The sequence below is a fragment of the Coregonus clupeaformis genome, chromosome 21 (genome assembly GCF_020615455.1).
Source record: "Coregonus clupeaformis isolate EN_2021a chromosome 21, ASM2061545v1, whole genome shotgun sequence".
NCBI lineage: Eukaryota > Metazoa > Chordata > Actinopteri > Salmoniformes > Salmonidae > Coregonus > Coregonus clupeaformis.
The window spans coordinates 28,572,908-28,595,068 of record NC_059212.1 but is presented as its reverse complement, the minus strand read 5'-3'; the positions used below and the strand labels follow the sequence as shown (position 1 = coordinate 28,595,068).

General features: G+C 41.7%; 1 protein-coding gene across 4 annotated transcripts in view; it reads right to left on the bottom strand.

Annotated features, from left to right (window-relative positions):
* The window catches only part of LOC121535181 (solute carrier organic anion transporter family member 5A1), a 70,370-nt gene that overhangs the window by 29,943 nt on the left and 18,266 nt on the right, over positions 1-22,161 (bottom strand). For all 4 annotated transcript variants that reach the window (XM_041841979.2, XM_041841983.2, XM_041841978.2 and 1 more), the window contains exon 3: positions 5,502-5,634. In XM_041841979.2, coding sequence (XP_041697913.2) covers positions 5,502-5,634 — 133 coding nt within the window. The remainder of the gene's footprint in view (positions 1-5,501; positions 5,635-22,161) is intronic.

The following is a 22,161-nucleotide window of genomic DNA, read 5'->3' as shown; positions in this document are numbered from 1 at the left end:
GGGTTCAAGTCCAGGCTCTGGCTGGACCACTCAAGGACATTCAGAGACTTGTCCCAAAGCCACTCCTTCGTTGTCTTGGCTGTGTGCTTAGGGTCGTTGTCCTGTTGGAAGGTGAACCTTTGCCCCAGTCGGAGGTCATGAGTGCTCTGGAGCAGGTTATCATCAAGGATCTCTCTGTACTTTGCTCCGTTCATCGTTCCCTCGATCATGACTAGTCTCCCAGTCCCTGCCGCTGAAAAACATCCCCACAGCATGATGCTGCCACCACCATGCTTCACCGTAGGGATGGTGCCAGGTTTCCTCCAGAAGTGACGCTTGGCATTCAAGCCAAAGAGTTCAATCTTGGTTTCATCAGACCAGAGAATCTTGTTTCTCATGGTCTGAGAGTCCTTTAGGTGCCTTTTGGCAAACTCTAAGTGGGCTGTCATGTGCCTTTTACTGAGGAGTGGCTTCCGGCTGGCCACTCTACCATAAAGGCTTGTTTGGTGGAGCGCTTGCAGAGATGGTTGTCCTTCTGGAAGGTTCTCCCATCTCCACAGAGGAACTCTGGAGCTCTATCAGAGTGACCATCAGGTTCTTGGTCACCTCCCTGACAAAGGCCCTTATCCCCCGATTGCTCAGTTTGGCCGGGTGGCCAGCTCTAGGAAGAGTCTTGGTGGTTCCAAACTTCTTCCATTTAAGAATGATGGAGGCCACTGTGTTCTTAGGGACCTTCAATGCTGCAGAAATGTTTTGGTACTGTTTTCTAAAAACGAAAACTTTTTTTTTTTACTAAAAACTTTTTTTTGCTTTGTCATCATGGGGTATTGTGTGTAGATTGATGAGGATTTGTATTTATTTAATCCATTTTAGAATAAGGCTGTAACGTAACAAAATGTGGAAAAAGTCAAGGGGTTTGAATACTTTCCGAATGCACTTTATGTACAGTATTTCAAATCCCACATTTGACAAGCTAACATGTACAGTCGTGGTCAAAAGTTTTGAGAATTAGTATTGGTCTTCACAAAGTTTGCTGCTTCAGTGTTTTTAGATATTTTTGTCAGATGTTACTATGGTATACTGAAGTATAATTACAAGCATTCCATAAGTGTCAAAGGCTTTTATTGACAATTACATTAAGTTTATGCAATCCACCCTGGCATGCTGTCAATTAACTTCTGGGCCACATCCTGACTGATGACAGCCCATTATTGCATAATCAATGCTTGGAGTTTGTCAGAATTTGTGGGTTTTTGTTTGTCTACCCGCCTCTTGAGGATTGACCACAAGTTCTCAATGGGATTAACGTCTGGGGAGTTTCCTGGCCATGGACACAAAATGTCTATGTTTTGTTCCCCGAGCCACTTACAGTTGAAGTCGGAAGTTTACATACACTTAGGTTGGAGTCATTAAAACTTGTTTTTCAACCACTCCACAAATTTCTTGTTAACAAACTATAGTTTTGGGAAGTTCGTTAGGACATCTACTTTGTGCATGACACAAGTAATTTTCCCAACAATTGTTTACGGAGAGATTATTTCACTTATAATTCACTGTATCACAATTCCAGTGGGTCAGAAGTTTACATACACTAAGTTGACTGTGCCTTTAAACAGCTTTGAAAATTCCAGAAAATGATGTAATGGCTTTAGAAGCTTCTGATAAGCTAATTGACATCATTTGAGTCAATTGGAGGTGTACCAGTGGATGTATTTCAAGGCCTACCTTCAAACTCAGTGCCTCTTTGCTTGACATCATGGGAAAATCAAAAGAAATTAGCCAAGACCTCAGAACAAAATCTGTAGACCTCCACAAGTCTGGTTCATCCTTGGGAGCAATTTCCAAACGCCTGAAGGTACCACGTTCATCTTTACAAACAATAGTAAGTATAAACACCATGGGACCACGCAGCTGTCATTCCGCTCAGGAAGGAGACGCGTTGTCTCCTAGAGATGAAAGTACTTTGGTGCGAATAGTGCAAATCAAACCCAGAACAGCAAAGGACCTTGTGAAGATGCTGGAGGAAACAGGTTCAAAAGTATCTAAATCCACAGTAAAACAAGTCCTATATCGACATAACCTGAAAGGCCACTCAGCAAGGAAGAAGCCACTGCTCCAAAACCGCCATAAAAAAGCCAGACTACGGTTTGCAACTGCACATGGGGACAAAGATCGTACTTTTTGGAGAAATGTCCTCTGGTCTGATGAAACAAAAATAGAACTGTTTGGCCATAATGACCATCATTATGTTTGGAGGAAAAAGAGGGTTGCTTGCAAGCCGAAGAACACTATCCCAACCGTGAAGCGGTTGGACTTGCTGGACTTTCTTGGGCGCCCTGAAGCCTTCTTCACAACAATTTAACCTCTCTCCTTGAAGTTCTTGATGATCCGATAAATGGTTGATTTAGGTGCAATCTTACTAGCAGCGATATCCTTGCCTGTGAAGCCCTTTTTGTGCAAAGCAATGATGACGGCACGTGTTTCCTTGCAGGTAACCATGGTTAACAGAGGAAGAACAATGATTTCAAGCACCACCCTCCTTTTAAAGCTTCAAGTCTGTTATTCTAACTCAATCAGCATGACAGAGTGATCTCCAGCCTTGTCCTCGTCAACACTCTCACCTGTGTTAACGAGAGAATCACTGACATGATGTCAGCTGGTCCTTTTGTGGAAGGGCTGAAATGCAGTGGAAATGTTTTTTTGGGATTAAGTTAATTTTCATGGCAAAGAGGGACTTTGCAATTAATTGCAATTCATCTGATCACTCTTCATAACATTCTGGAGTATATGTAAATTGCCATCATAAAGACTGAGGCAGCAGACTTCGGGAAAATTAATGTGTCATTCTCAAAACGTTTGACCACGACTGTACATAACATACACATACATTTCTAACATCCCCAATCAATTCCATAATATTTAACATATTAGGCCTAAGCATTGACAATCAAACATGTAAACGTCTATATAAAAAAATATATGATTTTAGGATATTTTATAAACAATACAAAAACACATACAAACGACTAAATCATACAAACATCACTACATCACACCTGCCCAGAACCACTAGCCCCCAACCCTATCTCCAGCGCCCTTATCACTTTCTGCCACATGGCCTCAAACTGCACCATTGTGTTTCTCTGTCGCCCACGCACTTACATTTTTTAAATAATAAAGTATTTGAGCTTTCCATTGCGTAAACGATGGAGCATTGGCTGATTTCCAGTTGAGTATCCTTTTTTATTTTTGAAGATAAATGATGAGAAGAGTATTGTCCAGCCCATCGGGTAGCTCACTGCACTCTCATATGTCATGTCTTGAAATATACAGACAGATGAATTAAAAAGTAAATTTACATTGCAATACCTCTGACATCCATCTCTCCAACTCCGCCCATAACTTTTTTACTTTGTAACATTCCCAGAAGGCATGAATTATTGAGTCATTAGTAGTTTTACATTTCAAATCAACATTTTGTGATATAAAAGTTGGATGTATGTGAAATTATTATTACCAACTAATTCACGGTTTCTATGCCTTTAGTTTTCCATGTGGGCCAATTTATCGATGAATTCTGAAAAACTATCCAATGATTGTTCCATAAAGTTGTGTTTCTAGTGAGTGACATTGGTTATTGTAAAATATGTTACATTTTCTTCCATATTGTTATAGTGTTCTCAACTATGAAGTTGTAATGTTCTTAGCTTTGAAAATAGACACATAAAAATATTCTGGGTATGAGCATGCGCATCTTCAATATGTACCCACTGTTTTTAATCTTTGCTATGCTGTAATAAAGGCTTTACACTTATTTTCATTAGAACAGCCTCTCAGGTATTACTTATAATTTACTTAGTGTTATTTACACTGTTCCAAATGGTCAGAAAATAATAATAATATTGTAATATAACAGCACCTGTTTGTCACACATAATACGCACGCAGCTCTCACTCCTATACCCTCCTTTTTCTTGATCTCCTTCTTACTGTTAGTATTACAATTATTATTATGATCATCATCATCATAATAATAAGTAATGTCATTATCATTATCAGCCTTGTATAACCACCATCGAGCTGTTGGGCTAAGAGCGCAACCTGTTTAGTCTTAATACCATAACTTACTTAGGCCTATATGTCAATATATAGGCTACTGTATCAGTTATTAATTCATTCATGTCATCACACAGGATACGAGTCATTCATGATTTGAAATGTAATCAAGTGTTTTAGTTTTTTTATTAAATGACAAAGCGACCTTTGAATAAAAAATTAATAAACCGTTCCATGTCGGCAATTGCATTCACGAATGCATGCAACTGTTTTTAGTCTGTAATAAAGGCTTTACAAAACAAAAACAAAAAAAGAGTTAGAACAAACTCTCTGCTCTATTTAGTGACATTTACATTGTTCCAAACGGTCCCCCCCCCAAAAAAGAATGTAATCGAACCTGTTTGGCACACAATATGCACGCAGCGCTTGCTCCTTACCTTCCTTCTTTTTCATGATCTCCAGTAGTTTCCACAACTAAATCAAATGTATTCCACACATCCGACTTCCCCTTTCCCTCCTGAGCAACCAGTAAATATTCCCTCGTTTAGAGTTTCTCTTTCACGTCCTCCGCATTCCTTTTGCTGTCACGTGTTACAGTGCTCAGAGTTTGTTATAACCAATTTATTGATGTGATTATGATAGACTATAGGTCAGGCCCTATTGGTCACGTGCATGTGATGCATACATGTGTCACGTAAAGAGAGCAAGGGTTGAGGGAATAGGAAATGTTTTTCCTAAAGAAATGAGGGATTTCGGTAACAGAACTTTTCAGTCAGAAATGGCTATAATTAAGTTGCAGCTTCAGCAACACGGACTACGCGATAAACATTGTTGATGTTGTGTGGTGGTCGCTGCAGCAGGGAGGAGAGAGAGAGACAACGGGTGCACACAGGCTGTCTTTCTTTTTTAACACAGCACCGTCTTTCTTTTTTAACCCAAATCAATTGCGGTTGGACTTCCTCTAGTCATTTGTGTCTTCATTATTTTATCAAACAGTGCGCTTAATGCATCGGACAAGCTCAGTGCATATAGTTGATTTTATTAAAACACATAGGGTGTGTCTACATATAGAAAAATACATGTTTAAAAATTGACTAATGGATTGGTTGAAAGAACAGACGATTATCGGGCGACCAAGATTTTATTTTGCCGGGGACAGCCCTAAAGGGAAGCCATGGCTTGTTGGGTTTGAGTCGCAGCGTCGCTTTACTCAGATTGTTTCGCTGTTGTGAATAACTGACTGCTCATTCTCTCCCGGTTATTTGGTGATATATTGATCTATCGATTTTAAAGGCTTAATTTAAATATTATGTTGTCTGGTTTCTTCATATAACCATAGTCTTGTTGGTACAAAACGGAGCTACTCTCTCCCCATGCGTCCTATCAGTACGCGCATGTGCCTCTCTGCCTAATATTTCTATTCATTCACATAATTTAACATATTCAGTTAAAAGTCTGGAACATTACCAGTTGCCAATGAAGCGAGGGTCGCTCTGATCGATGTTAACGACAGTCTTGGGGTCGACGTAGAAGCCGATGAGAACTCCTCCCATCAGGTACCCAGCAGCTGGACCCAGGGCTCCCATCACGTACATGACAGCTGCAGAGAGAAAGAAAGACATAACGTGAGGCATAAGGACAAATGTACATGTTGAGAATGGATAAGAAGAGTCGGAATGCTAAGAGAATGGAGAATAAAGAGTATGGAAACATCCCAAATGGCACCATATTCCCTATATAGTCCACTACTTTTGACCGGAACCCAACGGTCAAAAGGTAGTGAACTATATGAAATAGGGTTAAGGTTAGGCACAGCCTGTTTTACCTGACTAAGTGATGTGAAGCATTGAAAACCAATTGTGTGGCTACAAACTACAGGTATTGGAAGGCTCTGTCAAGAACTAGTCATGTAAGCCATTGACTAATCGGAGCATGGATCTTTGTCAATTAAGCTAGTGTAGATTTTTTAAACCCAGGCCAAATGGGGCTAATGTCATTTACATAGAGCCATGACTACATGGAACTCTATTCCACATCAAGTAACTCATGCCAGCAGTAAAATTAGATTAAAAAAACTGATAAAAATACACCTTGTGGAACAGCGGGGACTGTGAAGCAACACAAACATAGACACATGCATACAAACACACGATAACATACGCACTATACACACATGTACACATGGATTTTGTGTTATAGATATGTGGTAGTAGAGTAGAGGCCTGAGGGCACACACTTAATATGTTGTGAAATCTGTTATGAATGTATTGTAATGTTTTTAAAATGTATAACTGCCTTAATTTTGCTGGACATGCTGGTCAAAAGTAGTGCACTATCTAGGGAATATGGTGCCATTTCTAGACACAGTCTAGGCCTTCCCTTTCTGTATCATCCAGCAGTTCACACCCATATGACACAAAACTGCTTAATACTGTATGTCATCACATCATGCACCAAGCAGTCTTCCGCCTGACTCAGTGTGGCAACAAAACACATGAAGTTGTGAGCCCCAGCTGATTGTGTGGACATGGGTCCTTGTCCAAGGCCTTGAGGCTGAGTTGCAGGCCTAATCTCTTATTTGAGTAGAATACTATTTTTGCTTGTTGCACCCGTTATGGAACAGGCTCCAATGCAGACACACAGCAGCAGAAGCGTGGGTCCCAAAATGGCACCCTATTCCCACTCTTTTCCATGCTTACCCCCACACCAACGTTTTATGTTAATGTGATCTCTAGTGTTATTGTGTTTCCATCAGGAGTGTGACATTAAAGGCGTGGGGCGAGCAGAATCAACAACCTCTTCATCATTCAAGACTGTTGCTTTGTGAGAAGGTGTTAAAGTTAGAGCAGGTCCTCCTGACACATGGCCCAATGAAACACAGAAGTCAGCCTTTTGGATAAAACACTAGGGTAAATCCTCACTGGAAATGCAGCCTAACGACCAGGGCCCTCCTTTATAACTGTTGTGTAAATTTCACACAAAATGTGTGTGCACCATTTCTACAATATTTTTTACAAACATTGACATTTATAAACTTGGCGCACGCCATACCTATGCATGTTTCCTGTTATAAATCAAACCTGTCATAAAACTGTGCGCGACCATTACAACTCCAACTGGAAAACGCCCTCCATTCACCTTTTATGGTGACAATAACACCCTTTTATTTACTGTATAATTTGGAACTATTGACATTAACGCCAAATCAAACGAAACGCGAACGAGCGTTTACAGAAAACAGACCGGCCGCGAGCGTCAACAGTGTCATGCGCTTCAAATTAGAAAGCAAGTCTATTTTTCTCGCGTCTACGTGAAGCAATGCTGGTAAAGTGAGCGGCTAAATTGCCAGAAAATATACTGTTTGTGCATTGTTACGTCTGGAATTGTGTATAGTTAAAAGGGTTTATTTAGTGTTGATAAGTTTAGCTGCCAGTGCCAATAATACATACAGTATTTGAAAACAATAACTATGCCTACCTTTGTTGATTTCGAGCACAGGCATATAGCCTTGGCAGGCTGCTGGGAAACTCAAGGAACTCCGTTCAAGAGAGAATATGTATATAAATGCAACATGCAATTATTTCAAAGATTTCACTGAGTTACAGTTCATATAAGGAAATCAGTCAATTGAATACATTCATTAGGCCCTAATCTATGGATTTCACATGACTGGGCTGGGGCGCAGGCATTGGGGAGCCAGGCCCAGCCAATCCGAATGAATTTTCCCCCACAAGAGCTTTATTACAGACAGAAATCTCTGGCAACAGCACTGGTGGACATTCCTGCAGTCAGCATGCCAATTGCACGCTCTCTCAAAACTTCAGACATCTGTGGCATTGTGTCGCGTGACAAAACGACACATTTTAGAGTGGCCTTTTATCACCTGTGGTATGACCATGCCACACCTGTCAGGTGGATGGATTATCTTGGCAAATGAGAAATGCTCACTAACAGGGATATAAAGAAATGTGTGCGCAACATTTTTGAGAAATAAGCTTTTTGTATGTATGGCACATTTCTAGGATATTTTATTTCAGCTCATGAAACATAGGACCAACCCTTTACATGTTGCGTTTATATTTTAGTTTAGTATAGAAAGAACAAGAATAGCTAATTTCTTTGTAACCTGCTAGGGTGTATTAGCTACAACTTTCCTCACATTCATAACAGAAAGCATTTCCTATTCAAACTCATTTAATGTATGTTTTCATGGAAAACAAGGACATTTCTAAGCGACCCAAAACTTTTGAACGGTAGCGTAAGTACATTATTTACCTTCAGAGGTGAATGTATCAAACCAGTTGCCGTGATAAGTTTTTTGTTGCTGTGCACTATCCTCAAACAATAGCATGGTATTTTATCACTGTAATAGCTACTGTAAATTGGACTGTGTAGTTAGATTAACAAGAATTTAAGCTTTCTGCCCATATAAGACATGTCTATGTCCTGGAAAGTTTGCTGTTACTTACAACAGTCATGCTAATCACATTAGCGCACGTTAGCTCAACCGTCCCGTATACGGGACACCGATCCCGTAGAGCAGGGGTGTCAAAGTCAAATGGACGGAGGGCCAAATAAAAAATTTAGCTACAAGCCGAGGGCCGGACTGTTCGAATGTTCATTGAAACATTTTTAAATGACGCATATAGTCTAGTGAACCTAATTGAACCTACTGAAAACCTAACAAATATATTCCAATATGATCAGATAAATAAAGCAATATTTTCTTATGGCTCTGTCAGTAATCTTTAATTTTCAACAGACACAAAAGACAAATTTCCTTTATATAAAAATCCCCATAACATGAACATTAAATGAAAGAAACCGGTATTCAAGGCACCATCAGTAGCCTATATTTTCTATTTTAGCAAAAGTGGGCTAAATTTACTTCAAAGAAAAAAAACAATAATAGCAATTTTCTATCATCCACTCAACTGAAATATTTTTAAAATATAATTGGATTGAAATACAATAAAATAAAGTGCAAAAATCTATTAATCAAAAACAACACTTTGTTTAAGGAGAAGTAACATGCAGTGAAAACAAATATTAAACTTTAACTTTTAAACTTGAACTGAGTAAAACTCTAAATATGTGATTGCACAGTAATGTTCACTTGTTTGAGGTTGAGGTGATACTTGGTGGTGTCCCATCTTTTCCACAAGTTCATCAATGTTCGGGGTAGGGCTCTGAGCTGAGAAATCCTCAGAATTGAGTGGAGGTGTTCAGCAGTAAGTCGACTTCTGTGTGATGTTTTGTTCAGGTTCATCAAAGAAAACAGTTGTTCACACAGGTATGTGCTGCCAAACATAGACAACGTTTGAGCAGCCTGGATGCGCAGCTGGGGCATTGTGTCGGGAGGAAACGGGCGAACTCCGCAGCACCCACTGCCGCATATTTTGCCCTCAGTGCATCATTGCATTGGAGGTCAATCAACTCCATTTGGAGGTTTGGTGGTGAGCTTTCCACGTCAACAGCAAATGGGTTGACAGAGCAGTTCCAACCTGCTTTTTTGTGCTTCAAAGTCAGCAAATCGGCGTCGAAAGTCAGCGGCAAGCATACCTATTTTATCAGCCAACTGTGCGCTCGGGAACGCACTGGTAGAGAGCTTCTCTTTCATGGTCTGGCAGCTGGGAAAGTGGCTCAAATTTTCTTTCCGCATCTGCGTCTCCCACAGAGTCAGTTTGGTTTTAAATGCCTTCACTGTACTGTACATATCAGAGATGACATGATCCCGATCCCTGCAGCTGCAAGTTCATTGCATTCAGATGACTCGTAATGTCACACAGAAAAGCCATTTCACACAGAAACATTTCGTCTCGGAGTTGTGTTGTGTCTTTCCCTTTGCTGTCCAAGAACAGACAAATCTCCTCACGAAGCTCGAAACATCTTTGAAGCACCTTTCCCTGGCTTAGCCATCGCACCTCTGTGTGATAAGGCAAATCACCATGCTCCGTTTCTAACTCCGTCAGAAATGCCTTGAACTGGCGGTGATTCAAACCTTTGGCTCTGATAAAGTTAACTGTGCGCGTGATGATGCTCATTACATGCTCCATTTTCAAGGCTTTACCGCACAACGCTTCCTGGTGTATGATACAATGATAAGCTGTCAGCTCACCTGTCGCGTTTTCCTCTTGCATCTTTTCCGTATCTTCGCCACCAGTCCGCTCCTGTGTCACACATCGCAGGTGCTCCGTCGGTTGTCAAACCCACGAGTTTTTCCCAAGGCAGCTCCATCTCATTTACACATCTTGACACCTCTTCATACAAATCATGCCCCGTAGTTGTGCCATGCATAGGACGTAAAGCCAAAAACTCCTCTGTCACGCTTTAGGCTGGAGTCCACTCCCGCGGATGAAAATTGACAACTGGGCAATGTCAGAAATGTCGGTGCTCTCATCCACAGCCAAGGAATATGCAATGAAATCTTTTCCCTTTTTCACAAGCTGCTCTTTTAGATTGATGGACAACTGGTCTACTCTCTAGGCAATGGTGTTTCTGCTCAGACTCACATTTAAAAAGAGTTGCCTTTTTTCTGGGCAAACTTCGTCACAAACTTTAATCATGCAGTTTTTGATGAAATCCCCCTCCGTAAATGGCCGGGCTGATTTAGCGATCTCTTCTGCCAAAATAAAACTGGCCTTGACAGCAGCCTGGCCTTGTGATTTGGCTTTTTTGAACAGAGCCTGTCGAGATTTGAGGCCTCGTTTTAATTCCTCTGCCTTTTGTAGCCTTTGTTCCATGTCCATATTCTTGTTTTTGTCCGCGTGTTTCGTTTCATAATGTCGTCTCAGATTATACCGTTGCATTGTGAGAAATGCAACGTCACCGTTGCATTGTGGGAAATGTAGTATTGGTGCGTGTAAAAGATCTGCGGGCTGCCGGCTTGCTGCGGTCTGCGGGCGGTTCTAATAATAAATCAAGATCATCCCAGGGGCCGTAAAAAACCTTCTCGGGCCGGATGTGGCCTGCGGGCCTTGACTCTGACATATGTGCCGTAGAGGTTAATGACACTTTGGATGGTGTATTAATACACCCAGTGACTACAAAGATACAGGCGTCCTCCTACCGCAGTTACCAGAGTCTAAGGAAACCGCTCAGGGATTTCACCATAAGGCCAATTGTGACATTAAAACAGTTGCCGAGTTTAATGGCTGTGATAGGAGAAAACGGAGGATGGATCAACATTGTAGTTACTCCACAATACTAACCTAAGTGACAGAGTGAAAAGAAGGAAGCCTGTACAGAATAAAAATATTCAAAAAAAATTGGCAAAGAAATGCACTTAATGTCCTGAATACAAAGCGTTATGTTTGGAGCAAATCCAATACAACACATTACTGAGTAACACCCCATATTTTCAAGCATAGTGGTGGCTGCATCATGTTATGGGAATGCTTGTAAGTGTTAAGGACTTTTTCAAAATTAAAAAATAAACGGAATGGAGCTAAGCACAGGCAAAATCTGATTCAGTCTGCCTTCCACCAGACACTGAGAAAATGATAGACTTGTGATACAAGATTCCTTAATGTATGTAAAACTCATAAGCTGCATATGGGACAGAGGACAAGGACATGCCATGTGTTATTGGTGTGACAGAAGGTCTGCGTGCCAAGATAGATTGGGGGCCACTTGTGATAATCTTAGAAGGTGTACGTGATGGAATGGCCTGGCTAGGGTGACACACATTTTACATTTACATTTTAGTCATTTAGCAGACACTCTTATCCAGAGCGACTTACAGTTAGTGAATACATATTTTTTTTAAATACTGGCCCCCCGTGGGAATCAAACCCACAACCCTGGCGTTGCAAACGCCATGCTCTATCAACTGAGCTACATCCCTGCCGGCCATTCCCTCCCCTACCCTGGACGACACTGGGCCAATTGTGCGCCGCCCATGAGTCTCCGGGTCGCGGCCGGCTGCGACAGAGCCTGGATTCGAACCAGGATCTCTAGTGGCACAGTTAGCACTGCGATGCGGTGCCTTAGACCACTGCGCCACTCAGGAGTAGCACACAATACAAAGTATGTGGATGCTATTGTGGTAGATGAGTGACACTCAATAATTATTGGCAACTGTGTGGGACAGAAGTAGATCGGAAGGGCATTATATAAACAGAGATTTTCTATGGAAGTCATTCATATGGCAAGAGGCTACGTCTGTACCGCCTGTCATTGAATCCAGTACTGTTACCATTAAATAATGACTGAATCAAATCTCCATCTGTGTCCCATATTGTCTTGCATCCTGAAGTACTCGATACCAGAGAAACTCGTCATAACAAATGAATTCACCTTCCAGCAGGATAACCTAAAACACAAGGCCAAATCTACACTGGAGTTGCTTACCAAGAAGACAGTGAATGTTCCTGAGTGGCCGAGTTACAGTTTTGACTTAAATCTACTTAAAAATCTATGGCAAGACCTGAAAATGAACAACAACCAATTTGACAGAGCTTGAAGAATTTTGAAAATAAAAATGGTCAAATGTTGCACAATCCAGGAGTGGAAAGCTCTTCGAGACTTACCCAGAAAGACTCACAGCTGTAATCACTGCCAAAGGTGCTTCTATAAAGTATTGACTCAGGGGTGTGAATACTTAAGTAAATTAGATATTTCCGTATTTCATTTTCAATAAAGTTGCTACAATTTCAGAAAACATGTTTTCAATTTGTCATTATGGGGTATTGTGTGTAGATGGGTGAGAATATATATATTTTGAAATCCATTTTGAATTCAGGCTGTAACAACAAAATGTGGAATATGATGGACTGACCGCGAATTCTGAAACGTAGGGCATGCCAAGAAACCTGAGGTGGCAGAACGGAGTGCTCAGGATGGGGTGTAGGGTTTGAACATAGCCTGCAGGTAGGGAGGGGCAGTTCCTCTTACTGTACTTGTGCTCGTGAAAACTTAACTTGATACATAAGGCCTACTTCAATGTAAAAGATCCATTGTTAAATTCGACTGTATACCGGTATTATAAACCGCACTGCATATGATATTGCAAAACATGAAAAACAGTGCGTTCGGAAAGTATTCAGACCCCTTGACTTTTTCCACATTTTGTTACATTCCAGCCTTATTCTAAAATGGATTACATTGTCCCCCCCATCAATCTACACACAATACCCCATAATGACAAAGCAAAAACAGGTTTTTAGAATTTTGTGAAATATCACATTTACATAAGTAATTCAGAGCCTTTACTCAGTACTTTGTTGAAGCACCTTTGGCAGCGATTACAGCCTTGAGTTGTCTTGGGTATGACGCTACAAGTTTGGCACACCTGTATTTGGGGAGTTTCTCCCATTCTTCTCTGAAGATCCTCTCAAGCTCTGTCAGGTTGGATGGGGAGCGTCGCTGCACAGCTATTTTCAGGTCTCTCCAGAGATGTTTGATCGGGTTCATGTTCGAGCTCTGGCTGGGGCACTCAAGGACATTCAGAGACTTGTCCCAAAGCCACTCCTGCGTTGTCTTGGCTGTGTGCTTAGGGTCATTGTCCTGTTGGAAGGTGAACCTTCGCCCCAGTCTGAGGTCCTGAGCGCTCTGGAGCAGGTTTTCATCAAGGATCTCTCTGTACTTTGCTCCGTTCATCTTTCCCTCGATCCTGACTAGTCTCCAAGTCCCTGCCGCTGAAAACCATCCCCACAGCATGATGCTGCTACCACCATGCTTCACCGTAGTGATGGTGCCAGGTTTCCTCCAGATGTGACGCTTGGCATTCAAGCCAAAGAGTTCAAGCCAAAGAGTTCAATCTTGGTTTCATCAGACCAGAGAATCTTGTTTTATCTTGGTCTGAGAGTCCTTTAGGTGCCTTTTGGCAAACTCCAAGCAGGCGGTCATGTGCCTTTTACTGAGGATTGGCTTCCGTCTGGCCACTCTACCATAAAGGCCTGATTGGTGGAGTGCTGCAGAGATGGTTGTCCTTCTGGAAGGTTCTCCCATCTCCACAGAGGAACTCTGGAGCTCTGTCAGAGTGACCATCGGGTTCTTGGTCACCTCCCTGACCAAGGCCCTTCTCCCCCGATTGCTCAGTTTGGCCGGGCGGCCAGCTCTAGGAAGAGTGTTGGTGGTTCCAAACTTCTTCTATTTAAGAATGCTGGAGGCCACTGTGTTCTTGGGGACCTTCCATGCTGCAGAAATGTTTTGGTACCATTCCCCAGATCTGTGCCTCGACACAATCCTGTCACGGAGCTCTACGGACATTTCCTTCGACCTCATGGCTTGGTTTTTGCTCTGACATGCACTGTCAACTGTGGGACCTTATATAGACAGGTGTGTTCCTTTCCAAATCATGTCCAATCAATTGAATTTACCACAGGTGGACTCCAATCAAGTTGTAGAAACGTCTCAAGGATGATCAATGGAAACAGGTGCACCTGAGCTAAATTTCGAGTCTCATAGCAAAGGGTTTGAATACTTATGTAAATACGTTTTTTTTTTTTTTATACATTTGCAAAAAAATCTAAACCTGTTTTCGCTTTGTCATTATGGGGTATTGTGTATAGATTGATGAGGAAAGAAATATATTTTAGAATAAGGCTGTAACATAACAAAATGTGGAGAAGTCAAGGGGTCTGAATACTTTCCGAATGCACTGTACATATAGCCTATCTATTTACCATTAAATGAGAGATGCGCATGGTCATTTGTTGTATAGCTCCTTCGGGAAATGAACCCATCACGGCCAGAAAAGGTGAGGAATATATTCTGCAATGGGTTTGAAAATAAAAGAAATAGGAAAAAGACATAAGTCTAATTATAAGATTCCTGTCAAATTATTTTAGATTCTAAACAAGGGTTGCTTTCTTGTTAATCCGTTTTCCTGTTGTTAGTGAGAAGCTTTTCGTCATATCCCCCATTTGCACAAAATACTTACTTGCCAGATTGCAATACAATATTTTAACCACTAGCAGATGTGCGTACGCATGGTCTAAAGTTTGCGGGGAGGGGAGTACATTCTCACGTCAAGTAAATGTTTTATAAATGCCAACTTTTGCATGAAAACTGGTGCACGCACATTTTAGGTTATATTTTGTGCATATGCACAGTTTATAAATGAGGCCCCAGGGCCCTGGTCAAAAGTAGTGCACTATGTAGGGAATAGGGTGCCATTTGGGACACATCCCATCAGCATTGTTTGGCTCTTGTGGAAATGCAGTCCTCATAAATTGTTTAATGAATTGAATGTGAAATGCTCCTGTTGGTTTCTACATGATCCAATTGCCCTGTAATAAAAACAGGGTGATGTTTCAGCTCAGAGGCATTGAGGTAGAAAAATAATGGTTACATTTTTAAGCTTCTCTTTGAGGCACAAATAAAAACCTATGGAAATCCATATCTTTACAGCATTCTTTGATTTCGCATAGATCAATGGGGAATGATATGCACAAAGAATCATCAGAAAACAACTGGTCATAGCAATCAGACAAGAAGATAAAAGGAAGATGCTGGGAAACTGATGTTGTCCGGTCACCACAGTCTACATCTGAAAAACATATAGTAAACGGATGTTGTCAGGTCACCACAGTCTACATCTGAAAAACATATAGTAAACTGATGTTGTCCGGTCAACACAGTCTACATCTGAAAAACATACAGTAAACTGATGTTGTCAGGTCACCAGTCTACATCTGAAAAACATATAGTAAACGGATGTTGTCCAGTCACCACAGTCTACATCTGAAAAACATACAGTAAACTGATGTTGTCCGGTCACCACAGTCTACATCTGAAAAACATATAGTAGTAAAGTGATGTTGTCCGGTCACGAGTCTACATCTGAAAAACATATAGTTATTCCGGTGCATTGGCCATCAGTCACATCCTCTTGAGGTGTTCAATAAGCTGCTGTGTTGAGATCACAGCAAAATGAACAAAACTAATCTGAAAACCCACAAAGAATTCCTACTGTTTTCAAGCACAATGTTCTAGGCTGTAGCTAATAGTTACTATATCTACAACAACTTCATTAAATTCAGCTACCCATCAACAGATTCACCAAACATGATCTTTAAGGTTAACATTATGACAGGTATGCCTAGGAGTGCCCTACTGTGAGGGGACATGCTGCTGACTACTCCGCATGCGGATCGGATGGCCGGCCCATACAGAGGGGAGCACATGAACGCTAGGCTATCTGCACTGCAGCATGGACATGGACAGGACTAGGGCTGCAACCACAATGACCGGCCATTCCCATTAACCTGCTGGACTAGGAACAATGGAGATCACACATCACTGGCTGATTTACAGCACCCAGCGGACAGTCTGTGTGTGTGGACTGTGGAGCAATAAAGTTCAATAGAGTGCACGGCAATGACAAGTGACCCCGTTCACCAACTGCTCTTCTGTCCGTCTCCTAGACCAAGGCAGATTCAGAGACATGTACAGGTTTTGAACCGGTTGTACTGTACGGACAGTGCGGTTCATTTGAATAGGGAACAAAATGGTGAACTACCATTCAGTCAGAGTCCATTATTATCATTAATACATTGCTTAATTACATACAGTATGTTCTTAGGGAGCGGTTCTATGTCTCTACAGCCCTGAGTACATGAGCTCAGACGGGTGAAATTAGGTGTTTTACTGTCCACATAAAGGAGATTGATGCAAGCGTAACGGGCCGGGAACATATGTTACAGGAAAGTGATGCGAGCCTCTGCCTGGCAGCTAGATCAATTGGGACCCTGTGACCTTGCGGGAGGGAGGGAGACAGGCAGCACAGGGTCCGGCACAATGAAATGTGGGATGACTGCATCGTCATGGCAACCTGCTGACACTGCACTGTCATCTTAACACTTTCCAACGATCTGCTATATTTCCCATAGACAGCCCCCCAGCCCCAACTGAAATAGAACTGCCTGTATGACCAAATGTAGAGGACTCCAACTGAAACCAAAAACAGCAAACTAAATATATACAGTGCGTTCAGAAAATATCCACACACCTTGACTTTTTCCACATTTTGTTGTGTTACAAACTGGGATTAAAATGGATTTAATTGTCATCTTTTTTTCAACAATTTACACAACGTATTCTGTAATGTCAAAGTAAAAAAAAAAAAAAAGTATTCAACCCCCTGAGTCCAACCCCCTGAGTCAATACATGTTAGAATCGTCTTTGGCAGCCATTATGGCTGTGAGTTTTTCTGGATAAGTCTCGAAGAGCTTTGCACACCTAGATTGTACAATATTTGCCCATTATTCTTTTTTAAACTCTACAAGCTCAGTCAAGTTGGTTATTGATCATTACTAGACAGGCATTTTCAAGTCTTGCAATAGATTTTCAAGCCGATTTAAGTCAAAACATAACTAGGCCGCTCAGGAACAATCAATGTTGTCTTGGTAAACAACTGCAGTGTATATTTGGCCTTGTCCTGCTAAAGCAGACAACCAGGTTTTCCTCTAGGATTTGGCCTGTGCTCAGCTCTATTCCGTTTAATTTTATCCCCAAAGAAATCCCTAGTCTTTGCCGATGACAAGCATATCCTTAACATGATGCAGCCACCACCATGCTTGAAAATATGAAGAATGGTACTCAGTGATGTGTTGTGTTTGCCCCAAACATAATGCTTTGTATTCAGGACAAAAAGCTAATTTCTTAGCCACATTATTTGCAGTATTATTGCAAACTGGAATATTTTTTATTCTGTATATAGAGTGAGGGAAAAAAGTATTTGATCCCCTGCTGATTTTGTACGTTTGTCCACTGACAAAGAAATGATCGGTCAATAATTTTAATGGTAGGTTTATTTGAACAGTGAGAGACAGAATAACAACAACAAAAATCCAGAAAAACGCATGTCAAAAATGTTATCAATTGATTTGCATTTTAATGAGGGAAATAAGTATTTGACCCCCTCTCAATCAGAAAGATTTCTGGCTCCCAGGTGTCTTTTATACAGGTAACGAGCTGAGATTAGGAGCACACTCTTAAAGGGAGAGCTCCTAAACTCAGCTTGTTACCTGTATAAAAGACACCTGTCCACAGAAGCAATCAATCAATCAGATTCCAAACTCTCCACCATGGCCAAGACCAAAGAGCTCTCCAAGGATGTCAGGGACAAGATTGTAGACCTACACAAGGCTGGAATGGGCTACAAGACCATCGCCAAGCAGCTTGGTGAGAAGGTAACAATAGTTGGTGTGATTATTCTCAAATGGAAGAAACACAAAAGAACTGTCAATCTCCCTCGGCCTGGGGCTCCATGCAAGATCTCACCTCGTGGAGTTGCAATGATCATGAGAACGGTGAGGAATCAGCCCAGAACTACACGGGAGGATCTTGTCAATGATCTCAAGGCAGCCGAGACCATGAAAACAATTGGTAACACACTACGCCATGAAAGACTGAAATCCTGCAGCGCCCGCAAGGTCCCCCTACTCAAGAAAGCACATATACAGGCCCGTCTGAAGTTTGCCAATGAACATCTGAATGATTCAGAGGAGAACTGGGTGAAAGTGTTGTGGTCAGATGAGACCAAAATTGAGCTCTTTGGCATCAACTCAACTCGCCGTGTTTGGAGGAGGAGGAATGCTGCCTATGACCCCAAGAACACCATCCCCACCGTCAAACATGGAGGTGGAAACATTATGCTTTGGGAGTGTTTTTCTGCTAAGGTGACAGGACAACTTCACCGCATCAAAGGGACGATGGACAGGGCCATGTACCGTCAAATCTTGGGTGAGAACCTCCTTCCCTCAGCCAGGGCATTGAAAATGGGTCGTGGATGGGTATTCCAGCATGACAATGACCCAAAACACACGGCCAAGGCAACAAAGAAGTGGCTCAAGAAGAAGCACATTAAGTTCCTGGACTGGCCTAGCCAGTCTCCAGACCTTAATCCCATAGAAAATCTGTGGAGGGAGCTGAAGGTTTGAGTTGCCAAACGTCAGCCTCGAAACCTAATGACTTGGTGAAGATCTGCAAAGAGGAGTGGGACAAAATCCCTCCTGAGATGTGTGCAAACCTGGTGGCCAACTACAAGAAACGTCTGACCTCTGTGATTGCCAACAAGGGTTTTGCCACCAAGTACTAAGTCATGTTTTGCAGAGGGGTCAAATACTTATTTCCCTCATTAAAATGCAAATCAAATTTATAACATTTTTTACATGCGTTTTTCTGGATTTTTTTGTTGTTATTCTGTCTCTCACTGTTCAAATAAACCTACCATTAAAATTATAGACTGATCATTTCTTTGTCAGTGGGCAAATGTACAAAATCAGCAGGGGATCAAGTAGTTTTTTCCCTCACTGTACTTCCTTCTTTTCACTGTCATTTAGGTTAGTATTGCGGAGCAAGGAGGACGAGGTGTGATGGTGCTTTGCTGGTGACACTGTCAGTGGTGATTTATTTAGAATTCAAGGCACACTTAACCAGCATGGCTACCACAGCATTCTGCAGCGATACGCCATCCCATCTGGTTTGCACTTAGTGGGACTATCATTTGTTTTTCAACAGGACAATGACCCAACACACCTCCAGGCTGTCAAAGGGCTATTTGACCAAGAAGGAGAGTGATGGAGTGCTGCATCAGATGACCTGGCCTCCACAATCACCCGACCTCAACCCAATTGAGATGGTTTGGGATGAGTTGGACCGCAGAGTGAAGGAAAAGCAGCCAACAAGTGCTCAGCATATGTGGGAACTCCTTCAAGACTGTTGGGAAAGCATTCCAGGTGAAGCTGGTTGAGAGAATGCCAAGTGTGTGCAAAGCTGTCCTCAAGGCAAAGGGTGGCTACTTTGAATAATCTCAAATATAAAATACATTTTGATTTGTTTAACACTTTTTTGGTTACTACATGATTCCATGTGTTATTTCATAGTGTCGATGTCTTCACTATTATTCTACAATGTAGAAAATAGTAAAAATAAGGAAAAACCCTGGAATGAGTAGGTGTGTCCAAACGTTTGACCATCACTGAAGATCTCGTAAAACACTGTGTACTACTCCCTTCACAGAACAGCGCAAACTGGCTCTAACCAGAATAGAAAGAGGAGTGGGAGGCCCCGGTGCACAACTGAGCAAGAGGACAAATACATTAGAGTGTCTAGTTTGAGAAACAAGCGCCTCACAGATCCTCAACTGGCAGCTTCATTAAATAGCACCCGCAAAACACCAGTCTAAACGTCAACAGTGAAGAGGCGACTCTGGGATGCTGACGACCTAGGCAGAGTTGCAAAGAAAAAGCCATATCTCAGACTGCCCATCTTAATCTTTTATTTTATTGGCCAGTCTGAGATATGGCTTTTTCAGACACTCAACTAGTCTCAAGAAGGCCAGTTTTATTGCTTCTTTAGGCCAGTTTTCTGCTATGCTAACATAATTGCAAAAGGGTTTTCTAATGATCAATTAGCCTTTTAAAATGATAAACTTGGATTAGCAAACACAACGTGCCATTGGAACACAGGACTGATGGTTGCTGATAATGTGCCTCTGTGCGCCTTTGTAGATATTCCATAAAAAAAAAAAAAACAGCCATTTCCAGCTACAATAGCCATTTACAACATTAACAATGTCTACACTGTATTTCTGATCAATTTGATGTTATTTTAAATGGACAAAAAAATTACTTTTCATTCGAAATCAAGGACATTTCTAAGTGACCCCAAACTTTTGAATGGTAATACATACATACATACATACATACATACATACATACATACAGTGGGGAAAAAAAGTATTTAGTCAGCCACCAATTGTGCAAGTTCTCCCACTTAAAAAGATGAGAGAGGCCTGTAATTTTCATCATAGGTACACGTCAACTATGACAGACAAAATTAGAAAAAAAAATCCAGAAAATCACATTGTAGGATTTTTAATGAATTTATTTGCAAATTATGGTGGAAAATAAGTATTTGGTCAATAACAAAAGTTTCTCAATACTTTGTTATATACACTTTGTTGCCAATGACACAGGTCAAAAGTTTTCTGTAAGTCTTCACAAGGTTTCCACACACTGTTGCTGGAATTTTGGCCCATTCCTCCATGCAGATCTCCTCTAGAGCAGTGATGTTTTGGGGCTGTCGCTGGGCAAAACGACTTTCAACTCCCTCCAAAGATTTTCTATGGGGTTGAGATCTGGAGACTGGCTAGGCCACTCCAGGACCTTGAAATGCTTCTAACGAAGCCACTCCTTCGTTGCCCGGGCAGTGTGTTTGGGATCATTGTCATGCTGAAAGACCCAGCCACGTTTCATCTTCAATGCCCTTGCTGATGGAAGGAGGTTTTCACTCAAAATCTCACGATACATGGCCCCATTCATTCTTTCCTTTACGGATCAGTCGTCCTGGTCCCTTTGCAGAAAAACAGCTCCAAAGCATGATGTTTCCACCCCCATGCTTCACAGTAGGTATGGTGTTCTTTGGATGCAACTCAGCATTCTTTGTCCTCCAAACACGACGAGTTGACTTTTTACCAAAAAGTTATATTTTGGTTTCATCTGACCATATGACATTCTCCCAATCCTCTTCTGGATCATCCAAATGCACTCTAGCAAACTTCAGACGGGCCTGGACATGTACTGGCTTAAGCAGGGGGACACCTCTGGCACTGCAGGATTTGAGTCTCTGGCGGCGTAGTGTGTTACTGATGGTAGGCTTTGTTACTTTGGTCCCAGCTCTCTGCAGGTCATTCACTAGGTCCCCCCCGTGTGGTTCTGGGATTTTTGCTCACCGTTCTTGTGATCATTTTGACCCCACGGGGGTGAGATCTTGTGTGGAGCCCCAGATCGAGGGAGATTATCAGTGGTCTTGTATGTCTTCCATTTCCTAATAATTGCTCCCACAGTTGATTTCTTCAAAACAAGCTGCTTACCTATTGCAGATTCAGTCTTCCCAGCCTGGTGCAGGTCTACAATTTTGTTTCTGGTGTCCTTTGACAGCTCTTTGGTCTTGGCCATAGTGGAGTTTGGAGTGTGACTGTTTGAGGTTGTGGACAGGTGTCTTTTATACTGATAACAAGTTCAAACAGGTGCCATTAATACAGGTAACGAGTGGAGGACAGAGGAGCCTCTTAAAGAAGAAGTTACAGGTCTGTGAGAGCCAGAAATCTTGCTTGTTTGTAGGTGACCAAATACTTATTTTCCACCATAATTTGCAAATAAATTCATTAAAAATC